Genomic DNA, 13,641 nt, shown 5'->3' with positions numbered 1-13,641 from the left:
TACGGACCGAACAAAAAAAAATAAAAAGAAAAGCAAGTGCAGCTTGTTAGAACGTTTTGTCGGCCAAGGAAGAGCGGGCATGGCCTCGGAGACGAGGGGATAGCGTACGTGTACTGATCTTGAAGGCTGTACAGGGGGCACTGGAAGCCAAGCCAGCGGAAAATCCAGCATGGCGGCCTCCAAGATCGGGTAGCGTGGCTCGGAGCGAGCGATTTAGTCCGGAAAATCGAACATTGGCACCTAGATTCGTCCGAAAAATCACTCGCGAAAATGCATTAGCTCTATGGGAATCCTGCCGGTACATCTATGAAGTCCGGAATATTCAACAAGTCCGAATTTTTGGAGTCCGAAAAATCCGTCAGCTACTGTACTTGTAATTTACATCGTATCTAGCTAAACGAAATGCGGTTTTGTTTGTGGATTTCACAGGGCCCACTGCGGCAGCCATCGTGCTGTTCTTCACTGTAGCAAGCCTAGAAAACCCGAGGAAGAGCTGCTCGTCTTTTCCGCGCAGTGTTGCCTGCGCAGTGTTGCCTGCGCTCGCTCCAGCGGTTGCAGTACTTTCCAAGTTCCAGGTTCCAGTGACTTTAGCAGTGCCACGCACGGCGCCGTCGAGCCGCTTTTCCTTGCCGTCGAGCTGCCTTGCAAGGCGGCTTGACTGCAAAGTGCGGTTTCTGCCGAGGCTCGCGGCTTCAAGGTTAATTGGCGATTCATCGGCGGACGTTATCTACTCCGGAAACGCAGCTAGTAGCTTGTTTGAAGCGCAGCATGACGTGGTTATAATAACTGCGTGCCGCCAATGTGTCCATCATTTCTGTTTATGGATATTACCGATGACATCTGGGAAAACTAGCAATATACGAAATGATATCAATTTGTGTCTGTGTGTGTCGCATGCACACAAGTGCATCTTTATCTCCACGAGATCTGCAATAGATGGAAATGTTTACGAAGCTTCTCGTGAGAACATAAGAATTATTCAGGTAATTGAATGTAAATTGCAACTCGCTTTTCGAAATACTAAAGGATGTGAAAAATCAGCTGCTCCAAGCTGCTTCAAAATGCCAAATTGCCTGCTCCAAAGTGCTCCAAAATGAAATTTCTGATGCTCCAAAAATTGCTCCAAATCATAAGTCCGCAGTAGCATCACTGCTTGTATGAACAAAGTTATCGGGAGTCAAATCCTGCTGCTGCTGCATCTCTGTGGCCTTTCTTGTCTTTTGAACTGCACTTAATAGTGCGCTGCCATGACCATTGGCAAAAATGCTTGCCCTGTTCTACGCATCATTGTGCCAGGCTTTTGTACTAGCATTAGTTCGAGATTTTGTGTGCCATGCATTGTTGCCATCTGGTAGCAGGGAATGATGCAATTGTGCTGATACTATAGCTTCTGAGATTGTGTGGGATGACCTGCTGTGCTGAAGTCCAATCTCAGAGGCCATAGTATAAGCCGTAGCCTTTGAGATTGCACTGACATGGCTTTTTCTGTGGCCGTTTCAATTGGCCAAAGAGAATTTATCCATGGAAAGGGACATGGCCAACCTTTCTGTACCACAGCCCTGGAAGTCGAGGGGTTGTTGCACTGGAGTGCTGGCGGTGTGGCACACGTGGGAAAAGCTGCGCGGGGTCAGAAAATGTCTTGCATCACGCGTATCACATTGGAAAATAATCTACTTTTCACACAAAGACTGGCCTTTGCCAAGAGTTAATTTACAAGTCTCCATGTTAAAGCAATTCCTTTACTCCGTAGGATTTGTACGTACAAGCTTCAAGGTGAAAAAGTAATAGGAATTCAACACACAAATTACATACGTGTTTCTTCGGGGACAACATCTAATTGCCATAAATACATACACACACTTTTACACAAATAAGAAAAAAAGAAAACAGCCCTTGAAAAAAAATTCTTGCATTTTTTAATATTTCCTAGGGGCCCTTTAACTTTCTGATCTAAAAAAAAAAAATTAAAATAAACGTTATTCTTGCTTGACTTGCTCCAGCCATGAAATTTCCTTGCCCCCTTCTTTTTAGTATCACTTTCACTTCTGCCATCCTTCTTTTCTCCACATTTTGCCTCCAAGTGTGTGTGTGTTTTGATAGCTGTTACATCTTGTCTCCGAAGGGACATAATTTTTTTGTTCTCATGTTAGTACTCTCTACAGTTTAAATGTTGTACTTGCGTTCTCTGTGCAGAATTTTTCCTGTGGTTCATGGCTGAATCATTTATGTTTCTCAACTCTTTGTCTTATAATTTAAGACACGCTTGCACACGCACTTGGAGTAAGTCCCCATTCAAAAACACAAGTTTATTTCAACATTTCAGCTGGGGATCAGCCTTTATCAAGATATTTTTTTATAAATTCCAGTCCCCGGCCAAGACATTAAAATAAATGTTGTATTTTTCAACGTAGACTTGCTTAAATATTCATACAGTTGCCAGAAACACTTCTTTTAATTATGTATACATACATATTTATCTGTGTGTGTGACACACACACATACCACACGTTTCCTTTTGAAAGGAACAATTAGAATATCTAGGCCCCTGCCATTTTTGACGATAGGCTGGGCAACATGGCTAGGCAGACATGAACAGCTGAAATATGTTCAACGATAATTTTGCTAATTAAGTAAAATAGGCAAAATATTTTTAAATAACTTTAGGATACATGTAATTGCAAAATTGAAGCTGAGGAGTGGTGCAATCATGTCTGCTTAGCAGAAATCATGTCTAGCACCACTTTCAATATGCTACCTTAAAATGTGCTATGAAATACATTTGCATACCATTCAAGTTTTCTAAAAGCGTCCCTCTAACAGTTCAGGACAATCTTAACTGGAATGCTGAGGCATCTTTTAGCAGATTTTGGGGTTTCATTATCTTTATGTAATTTTGATTACAATTTGATTTTATTGATATCAGGGATATTGAAGTGTTGAAAAGTTGCTTGACATTCAAGAATAAAAATTTGCCTATATGAGCAGGCATTACACAAGGCGTCATAAGTGCAGGCAAATGTTTAGTCGCCGCAAGCACATATTTAAACTGGGACACTGTCTATGTAGCAAAGCTACACAGATGGGTTAATCAGCCTACAGGAATTTGAGTTCCAGGTGAACTGGCCGTGAATGATGCCCAGGATGTAAAACTGTTAAGTGTTATTCATGTGTTTTTTGGTGGCCATGCATTTTAGTTGTACCCAAGTTAACTACTTTTTACCTTGTGTGCGCAGACTGGTCGGTGGTTTTCTAACCCTGAGCAACGAGTACTGCTTTGTTGTGGAGGATGAGGCAGGGGTGTGTGGCTACGCATTGGCTGCACTTGATGCCCAGCAATTCAACAAGAAGCTGGAAGTGGCCTGGAAGCCCGAACTGTGCATCAAGTATCCTGCACCCATTAAGGAGCCCGCAGAGATGCTTAGCCCTGCTGAGGTGGGACATGTTATGTTCGCTGCTGTTGTGTGTGTGTGCACGTGCGTGTGTGTGTGTGTGTGCGTGCGTGCGCGTTGCTATGTCCTGTGACTTATGACAGTCACATAGAAGTGTGAGAATTTTTGCTTGGAACTATCAGACTTTCTTGCCATAATACAGTAGAACCATGTATCACACAATTGCGGTTTGGTGATGTACTGAATGTTGGTGCCTAAATATTGAGTTTTCCAGGAACTTATGAACTGGTAAAAAAGAAGTGTGCTGAAAATAGTCTTTATACAAAAGTAAGAAGGAAGTCTGTTAACGGTGTATTTAATATATTCTTTATACAAAAGTAACAAGGAGGTTTGTTAACAGTGTATTTAAAATATTCTTTAACTCTATTGAGTCATTTTTTGTGTTCTCGATCGCAAATGTTGGCGCCAGGAAATCATACGTAACTGGATTACATCAACGAGGTTATACTGTACAGTCGAGTCCCACTACAACTAAATTCACGAGACACTTAACAAATTTCGTTGTGGCGGAACTTCTTTGATGCGAAATTGGTATGTGTATACGTACCAAACAGCAAATCCGCGAACGAAACCAAAACCATCGTCCGGGAAATCTTCGCGATGCCGTGGGGGCTGTGGGGGTCTCACACGGGCCCTTCGTGCAAAGGAACAACAACATAGTACAGTCGCCGACCGATAATTCGGACTTCGCGGGGATCGCGAAACAGTCCGAACTATCGAATGTCCGAAAAAACGAATTCGGCAAGAAAACACTATTTATTTACTAGTTACAGCACCTGAGGCTGAAAAAACTGTTCAATGCTTTGAACAGTATTCCGCTTGCGCAGAACCAAATCTGCTTGAATTAGGCCAAGCGTCACGTCCTCGCTGAAGCACGACGAAAGCACCGCGAGGGCTTGCGCAAGGTCTCCATTCGTTGGCCCCGCAGCACACGTTGCGTTTTCCTCAGAGTCGGAGTCTTCTTCCACGGGCGCGAGCACTTCATTAACGATTTCCTCGTCAGTGAGCTCGGCATAGGACACTGTGGCACTGTCTACATTAGCGAAGTTTCCGAAGTTCACTGTGGCCGGAATGGGCACGCCGCTGCTTCGCAGGTCTTCTATCAACTCGTCTCCGCTCACGTCCGGCACAGTAGCCGGCAGTTCAGGTGCAGGGTCCTGCGTTGCAGCGTCCGATTCAACGCCGGCAACAAATCCTGCGTGGCGGAAACAGCGGTGGATTGTGCCTGCTGTCAGTGCCTTCCAGGCATCGGCAACAATGTGAACAGCTGACAACAAATCCACGCTGTAACTTTTGCCACTGTCGATGCACAGCACCATGCGACGTAGCAGGCGTGACCGGTAAAACACCTTTAGGTTCTTGATGATGCCCTGATCCATGGGTTGGAGGACGCTCGTGGTATTTGGTGGCAAAAATTCGATTTGAATTGCCTTCAAATTATTGATCAGGCCATGGGCACCGCAGTTATCAACAAAAAGCAGCACGTTGCGCTTTTGTGCCTCAAATTTTCTATCGAGCCTGCGCACGTAGCCTTCAAATAACTGCTGCGTAATCCAGGCTTTCGTGTTGGCTTCATACAACACGGGCAAACTTCTAATGCCTTTAAAGCATCTCGGGTTTTTAGACTTTCCGATAACCAAAAGCGGTAGCTTTTCACTTCCGGACATGTTTGCGCCTAAAAGAACAGTAACCCGTTCCTTACTGTGCTTCCCACCATGGCAAGGATCTCCGGAAACAGCAAGCGTCTTCTCTGGCAGAAGCTTATAAAATAGTCCGGTCTCGTCACAGTTAAAGACATCGTCCGGCGAGTATCTGCTGAGCAAGGTCTGCAGCTTGTCAGTGCGGTAATTCGCGACCAACGTGTTGTCTGTCCACAGCACCACTTTCGCCGCACATTTTCTTAAAGACGAGGTCGTATCGCTTCTTGAAGTTGCGGAGCCAGCCGTCGCTGAACTTGCAGCCTACGATTCCCATCCGTAGCGCGAGGGTGTCGGCCTTTTGTTTCAGTAGGTCACCAGGTATGGGAATGCGCTGCGCAACCATGGTGCCTAACCAGATATTTAGAGCCTCTTCAAGTTTGGGGTATGTGCCTTGACGGAGGTTTTTCTTCTCGGCCGTAGCACATTTCTCGGTCGCTCCAAGAATCTTGGCTTTATTCTTGACGTAGCCCGAGATAGTTTGCTTCGAAATGCCGAATTCCCGGGCTACCTCAACCTGTGACCGGCCGTTCTGTATGAGCTGTACGACAGCAGCTTTCTGCGCCATTGTCATTGTCTTGTACTTGCAGCGCTTCGTCACCGGCGCTAGCTGCGAAGGTGGAGTTGGCGCCATGCTCCGCTTCTTGTAGATGAACGATACTACCTACTGTTGAAGTACTGCAGGGACAACCTCGTGGTCAAAACGTAGTTATCACGGGCGTTACTACGCAGCACGCTCAACGAACACGGAATGGCGACTGAGGCAACGTTCAACACAACAAAGCACAAAAAAAAAAAAAAAAAAAAACAGCAACGGAACCGGAAAACGATGGTGATGGCGATGCGAATGACCTACTAGCCTCAGAGATTTTGGGCCTGTATGAGAATCTCTGAGGTTCTACTTCACAGTTTGGTGGCAGTGCTGGCGTCAGTTGGCAACAGCGACAATAACAAAAAGTTTTTCGCGGACCGCGCGGACGGAGTCCTAAATATCGAATGGAGAGCCCTAGTTTGTCCGAAATTTCGGTCGTTGTTATGCATGGCGTCTATCGCGGGAACGGCGGTGCCGCAAAAAAGTACGAATTACCAAGCAGGTCCGAATTTTCGGTCGTTGACTGTAGTGCAAACAATCAAAAGAGCATTTATTGCACTTTTCATACACTAATGCACACTAGCCGAATTACTACGCATAGAACATTCACATGGGCGCGCGACAAATCAAGGAAGTCCGACTCACCGCAACGGGATAGCAAGCGAATATGTGCACCCGCATGCTAAACACCAACGCCTAATCGTTCGCGTGTACAGTTACACGAATGGTGACGCGTTCGAACGATCCGTGTTCGTTCATACCGGTGTCCTGTTGAACTATGAAGTTCAACAGGGGAATAGCAAGATTTTGTTAAAAAATGCAAAGAAAGAAGTGAAAAGAAAACTACACAAAGGCAATATAAAGGGTGTAATTTGTAATGATTAACGAACTTATTAATGACTATATGGCAAACATGACAACACTAGGTGTTGGAGCGACTTCAAAAATATTAATTTCAACTGCTTGCTCTTTTTTTTTTTTTTTTGCATGTTAAAAAAACGCCTGTGAAATATAAAAATATACCACGTGAATTGTCAACGTGCCCATGTGTGGAGACGACGGAGCTCTTTCACGAGCTCATTGGGAAAGTAAACGCCTTGCCTCCCGCACATCACTCTGCACAGTGTGTCGACTGGTTCTCAAGCGTGTGATGTAGAAATAAAGAAAGAAAAAACTTCGCGGGAGGTATCAACTTACCGTCCTTAGTTTTATTAGCACGGACTTGCTCACAGACGAATGTTTTACCATTATCTTATCATTGCGCCTGTCATCATTGTTTCAATTTATAGTCAAGAGAAAAAAAAAACGCCGTAGCCAACTTGCTGGATTCTGCGCACTTGTTATCGCTTTGCCCTGGCCATGTTCATGCGATTTTTCCATAATCCGTCATCAGCGCGTGTCGCACGCTTGAGAACCAGCCCAAGCACGACGCGCTGCGCAGGGTGATGCACGAGAGGTATGATGTTTACTTTCCCACTGAGCTTGTTAGAGCACTGTCCTCGCTGCGCATAGTCACGTGGTATATTGCATATCTTCAACACGCGAAAAAAAGCAGCGTAAAATTTTTATAATGATGTTGTCCAAGTCCCTCGAACACTTCATGTTGGCATTTCTGCTGTAAATATAGCAATGGAAAAGTTCATTAAATAATCATTACAAATTAAGAACACAAAATACAAGACTCTTCTTCAGGTGGCTGCTAACAACATGCAATTAGCTTCATCTGCATAAAAGGCCTCCCCCTTTTTTTTTAACTTAGTGCTTGATGACTGGGACACCCGGTATTTCAATCAATCAATCAGTCAGTTTATTTTCCACTTCAAAGAGCGGAGTTCCAGGAAGGCTCTACAGAGCTTGATTGACAAGGGTTCCTAGCCCCTGTACAGTTCATTACAAAACATTTTAAAACAGAAAAAAAAAACCTCATGTGTTCGTGCAAATTTAATGCAGGGAACACAGAAATGCAGCTGAAATTCATATACAAAATGAGATTAAATATAACAAAAGAAAGAGAACCAACCATGGATGCAAAAAAGAGCTATTTATAAAATGCATGAAGCTCTGACCTGCTACATGAAGTAATGCCAATACCATTCTGCGCTATATCATTTAAAACGGAGGGCATTGTAATTATTGACACATGGGCACCATAATTTGTGCAAGGTGTTTTTCTCTCGAACTTTTTTCATATGCTGCAGAGAATGTATTGAAGCGTAATAGATTAATTCTGCTGTATTATTGAGGGCTGAAATATTTTTTACTTCATATACAGGGTGTCCCAACTAAAGGTAGCCAATGTTTTAAAAACGATGGAGTGTGCTAGGAGGCTCAAACCAACTCTGTGGGGTTGAGGATCGCATGTTCTAGTCTGCAGTACTTTTTTTTTTTTTTTGCAAAGTCAAATAATTAGTATAAACTAATTGCCTAACTTTAAATATTGGCTTTACCAAGAAAGTGCCAATACGAAAGTTGTAGATCACATTTAAAAATGGCTGACTGAAGTGTTTGCAATTAAATACCATTGATGGAGCGTCTTGTAATTGCCTTTAAACAACCGCGTGATAGCGCCATTATTTCAGCACCCCCAAACGACCAACCAGTAAAGGACATTGTTTGCATGCCTTCTTTCGAGACTCACTCGCGTACCCTGTTGCGATTGGGCGCACAGAGCGAGTGGCGGTGATGAAGGTGTGTCGCGCTTCGACTTGACATGGCATAAACATACCTTTCGCTCCACTTGTGGAATGAAGCCCGAACACACGAGGCAAGAAGGGGTCTCACGGCAGTAAGAAAGAAACACAAGGGCTTTACCGCGGCATTAGCTCACTGGAGGCATGGACCACGCCACCCCCTCAGGCCGATGCCTGGTGAACTATCAACTCTTTATGGGAGTTTACGCGCGAGGCCGGCTTTACCGGCAGGTTATGAATTTGTAGGTGTTTTTTGATGCGAAGCAGCTTATGCCGGAGGCTTTGTCCGTCCCGCGGCGTCCCACGGCGCATGCGCGTCCCCTCCCCCTCTCTCCCCTCTCCTACGCTCCTCCCCTTTCTCTCCTCTAGGAATCTGGAGCGGCACGCACGACAGGTGGTGCGACAGCTGCATACTCCGCTGGGGGCACCACGGTAGTTCCGCGGTATGAAAATGACGGAGCGCGCGCACCTCATTCTCTCTCCTTGGGCCGCTGCCGCGAAACCATCTCCTGCTCAAGCTAACTATCTCCTTGCTGCTTCGCATCCACACATGGTTCCCTTTAGTGAGAGATGGAGTAATTTTTTTTTCCCTTGTGAACCCCGCCATTGACCCTTACCCCTGCTTAGGCCAATGAGCCACCCTTTTCATTAAAATTCATTCTCTCTCTCTTTAAAGGCAGTTACAGGATCCATCAATGATGCTTAATGCAAACACTTCAGTCAGCCATGTTGAAATGTGATCTACAACTTTCGTATTGGCACTTTCTTGGTGAAGCCAATATTTAAAAAGCTAGGCAATTAATTGACTTTGCAAAACGAAAAAAATACCGCAGACTAGGACACGCGATCCTCAACCCGAATGAGTTGGTTTGAGCTTCGGCGGCTAAGCAATCATGGGTGACATATGCATCCCACTGCAACTTCGTAAACCAAACGGAGTGTTTTGAAAGCTGGCACAATTTTGATGTTATTGGAAAGCAAACTGTAAGATTCAGAACAGAGTATACTTATACCCTTCGGGCGGATGAACGTGGTTTTTGTTTTTGAAACTATATTTGTAAAGCATTAAGATGGACCAACGCAAAAGCATCACAAGCATTTCATTAGCTTTTCTAATTAATGTGTCGGCACCCTTACCGATAAAAAATACACTTGTATCATTGGCATATATAACATTAAAAAGGCATTAGAGTAAACATTTGACATCATTAATGTAAAATTGATTAAAAAAAGCCCCAGCTACATTTCCCTGATTAATCCGTAGCATTTGTGATGAATGTCCATTGATGCTAACATACTTACAGCGATGTGACTGATAAGAACCAGTGAGTTCAAGGGCATGTCCTCCGATTCCATAGTTTTGTACCTTGGCAAGAAGTATGTGATGACTTAGGCTGTTGAAAGCCTTCTTAAAATCAATGAAGAGGCTTAATACCATGGTTTTTTTTATTGCGATAGCAATTATATGGACACTTCAACCGGATTTCTGCCGTCGTCGTCGCTGTCGCCGTGAGGTTCCGTACAGATTCCAAGGGCGATAAAATCGTCGCCGCGAGCGAAAGCGTGCAGGGGACGCGTGCGCTATCACGGAGAGCGAACGCACGGCCGAAAGCAAACGCAACCATCGCGCGCGCGAAAGGCCGTTGTGGTATGGGAGGGAGGGAGGCGTGGGCGACGCTGTGCTCCGGCACCAAAGCGTATCCTGCAATCGGGCGTAAAAGGAACTTGCCACTCAATCTTCCACGCGAAAGCAAGAAAGCGGGAAGGCAGCGCGGGAGGGAGGGGGCGCAGCTTTTACTCTGCCAACAACTCGTTCGTACTTTGCCCGGCTGTGGCCGTGGCCCGCGCTGTCTCTTATCTCCACACGGCTCTGACCTTTGTATGCGTTGTGCATCCGCCGCTGTTTCCTTTGAAGCGATAGACCGCACGAACCTTGCCCACTGCGGCGGCTGTGATTGCTGCCTGCGTTTTGACAGTCGTCTGCGGTCATTCAGTGTGATCTATTCATGTTTGCTTGTGCGCGCTGACACCACGCTTACTAATCAGTAAGCGGATGTGTCCAAGTTTATGCAGCCGATAAAACTACTATCCCTACTCCGAATAGCTCTCTACGAATTTGCTATCGCAATTGATGCTTCACCTTTCTGGCAAAACTGCGAATTTTTTTTTCTTCAATATTTTTAAGAATCTTTTTTTGGGGGGGGGGGGGGGGGGGGGCAAGAAGTGCAGTTTCTATAGATCTGTCTTTTTTTTTTTCCTGAAACCATGTTGAAATGGCACTACAGTATTTTGTCGCTCTAGAAAGCGAGAAAGACAAGTTAAAATTATCTTCTCGAGGCGCCTAGAGAAAACAGGAAGTAAAGATATTCTTCTGCTAAACAAGAGGAGCTATGTAATACAAGTTTGGTAACTCCCCAATCAGAATCATAAGTTGAACCAAATGCTGAATTTTAATCTTATATGCTTGTATCCATCATGTAATATGTCATTTCTATTAAAATTTTAGCACTTCGCGGGTCTTGTAATGCAACACGAACGCCCTTCCCAAACTGACTGACTGAACCTGACTTATTCGTGTGCCATACGCACCTAAACGGTAACCATACCACGCTAACAAAGAATAATTGCCACTAAAATGCTAATTTTGCAATCGGAAAGTTTAGTGGGCCTGTGTAAATTTTCCTTTGTCTGCTCGTTGTGACCATTTGCATTTTAAGAAGTTAGAAGATATAACATGCCTTCAAGGAGCTGAATCTGGTTTTGCTCCCAAACAATCCCAGTGTACTTTATGAAGTACACCATCATAGCATTTGAAAGAATAAAGCATGATTCATAAAACTCGCATAATGCAGTTACAGTCAGTGGATACCAAAAATCAATGAAGTTGGTGCTTACATTTTTTTTTTTTTTTCTTGTGTGTGTGTTAAAGGGTTCAATTATGTACAGCAAGTCTGTCCAATAAAGACATTGATTGGAACTTCTATAGTTTCGAGAGGCAGCATGTAGCGTTTCACTGCTTTAGCCGTTTCCACACATGTTGCACTTAGTGATGATCAGCTACTTGGAGCCAGTTCAGGTGCCAACTATGTGAACATAAATTATGTGAAAAAGGCAGCCTGCTCGTGTTTGCTGTTTTTTTATCTGTCTTTTGTTAGCACATATTTTTACAGTGTACATAACTTGCCCGGTCTTCGATTTTGGAGAAAGTCTAACATCTTCTCTTGTTTTGACTATTCTGCTGTGTTACTGTTATGGTAATATATAAGTGACACGGTTGAATTTAGAATAGCAAAGCACTTTTAAACATGCAGGTGTTGCTGGCATTTGTTGTTTTTATTTGCATTATATCTTAGGTAAAGCAACTCTAGATTGATCTTTCTTTGTAGAACCTTGAAATCATGTGAATGCTAAACAGTGCATAATTGATCTTTTCAGGAAATAATGAGCAGCTTCCATTCAAGGGCTGTCAAAGTCCCAGACATTGTATACAAGCATCATCCATCACGTGTGACCATGAGTATGCTGCCCTCAATCATGGATTCTAGCGTGTCGAAGCGTTTGCTTGCTTGTGTGCTGGCTGCACTGAAGGCAAATGGTGAGTCTTGAGTTATCATTTTGTTGGTTTAGTCAGCTTCTGTGTTCTAATAAGTTCAGGAATGCCTTGCCCAAATGCCAAAGAATGCTGCGTGAGAGATGTTCAAGTAATGAAGTCTTGCATGCTCAACATCAGTTTTCAGGGATGCTTCAATGTTGGGTAATGTGCTTCACTACAACCTAGAGTATTAACATATGTGTACTCTCATTCTCAAACGTGCATTTAGGTAGTTCAAACACTTACGGCAAGTTGTTAGTTTAGCGAGAGGTTTTCCCTTGAAAGGTAGTCTTTGAATCAATAGTCAATCATCAAATAAATAAGTACAGTCAAACCCACATATATCGAACTCGCAAAAAAACTGGAGTTAGTTCGATATATCGAGTAATTCGGTATAGAACATATAAAGAAATTGGCAATGTACAAAATGCACCTTATTAAAAAAGTGTTCTTTATTTCCTAAATAAATGTGCGGCGGGCATATTAGCCTGAGAAATAGTCGCCCATCTTCTTCTGCTTTTTCATTTTTAAATTGTTGAGCATACGCTTTTCAACATTGTCGAATGACTCGGAAAAGCCGAGCCTTCTATGGACAGCAATCACGGCGAACAACGCTCAGTGCATGAAGTGCATCGGAACACTTGGGCGGGTCAGAACTGCTTGGGTCCTCACAGTTATTATCGCTGGCAAGATCCCTAGCCAGATCGGCAACGATGTCTTCGTCAGCGAGCTCTCCGGTGGTCGTCTGTCGCTGCAGTCCCATCGCAAACAGCACCCGGGAACGCTGGCTAAACAAATCAAGTTCCTCAATTGGTTCATCGCAATTTTCGGATGAGGTTGCACCAGCCTCGCCGGAAACACAGAGTCCACAATGACGGAAGCAATTCTGAATTGTTTCTTTTTTGACGTCATTCCATGATGCATTCAGCATCGTTATTGCACCCAGGAGGTCAATTTTCAACTCCCGGCCAGTGCAAAAGTTTAGCAAAAGCCATTGCACAAGGCGCTTTCTATGCCTGCCTTCAGTGCACGAATGACACCTTGGTCTAAGGGCTGCAGCACTGCGGTTGTGTTTGGCGGCAGGAAACAAAGCTCGATATTGCTGACACTTACCTTACAATGATGCGCAGAGCAATTATCAACAAGTAAGCAGATTTTTCTGCCTTCGCTTACCAGGTCATTGTCCGTACTCGGTGGGCGCCGGTAGCACCTGGTCTCTTGTCCGCCTTAGCCCTAGTGTCAGCCTTATTTTACAGTATCGTACTCAGCGTACTTCTTGGGATGCTGTATGCTGCGCCAACATCCAACTTCTTTTCTCCGCGTTCAGCTCTTCTGATGATTTCCAGCTTTGTGGATATTGGCAGGTTCTGCCGTTTCACGGCAGCCATCTCTTAAGGAGCGGACGAGCGCTGCGTTGTGAGGACGCGACTACGCACACAATCTTGCAACTTACGAATGACAGAACACTGAAGCAATCGAGCCGATCGCATGCAGGCGCACGTGGCCGTGAGTGAGAGAGAGATAGAGTAGTCGAACTACTTTTTCTAGGGGGTGGCTCTCCGAGGAAGCAAAAGCAGCGACGCACACGCGCAGTTGGGCTAAACCACTTTGTCTGGGGGGG

The 13,641-nt window shown here is 44.5% G+C and overlaps 1 protein-coding gene across 4 annotated transcripts in view; it reads left to right on the top strand.

Moving 5' to 3' along the window:
• Window positions 1–13,641, top strand: part of LOC119459137 (protein O-GlcNAcase-like) — a 78,647-nt gene that overhangs the window by 51,165 nt on the left and 13,841 nt on the right. For all 4 annotated transcript variants that reach the window (XM_049666060.1, XM_049666049.1, XM_037720975.2 and 1 more), the window contains 2 exons: window positions 3,234–3,432; window positions 11,864–12,023. In XM_049666060.1, the coding sequence (XP_049522017.1) occupies window positions 3,234–3,432; window positions 11,864–12,023 (359 nt within the window). The remainder of the gene's footprint in view (window positions 1–3,233; window positions 3,433–11,863; window positions 12,024–13,641) is intronic.

The sequence above is a fragment of the Dermacentor silvarum genome, chromosome 1, assembly GCF_013339745.2.
Source record: "Dermacentor silvarum isolate Dsil-2018 chromosome 1, BIME_Dsil_1.4, whole genome shotgun sequence".
Lineage (NCBI taxonomy): Eukaryota > Metazoa > Arthropoda > Arachnida > Ixodida > Ixodidae > Dermacentor > Dermacentor silvarum.
Note: the sequence above shows the minus strand (reverse complement) of the source record. Positions and strands in the feature narration are given on the sequence as shown.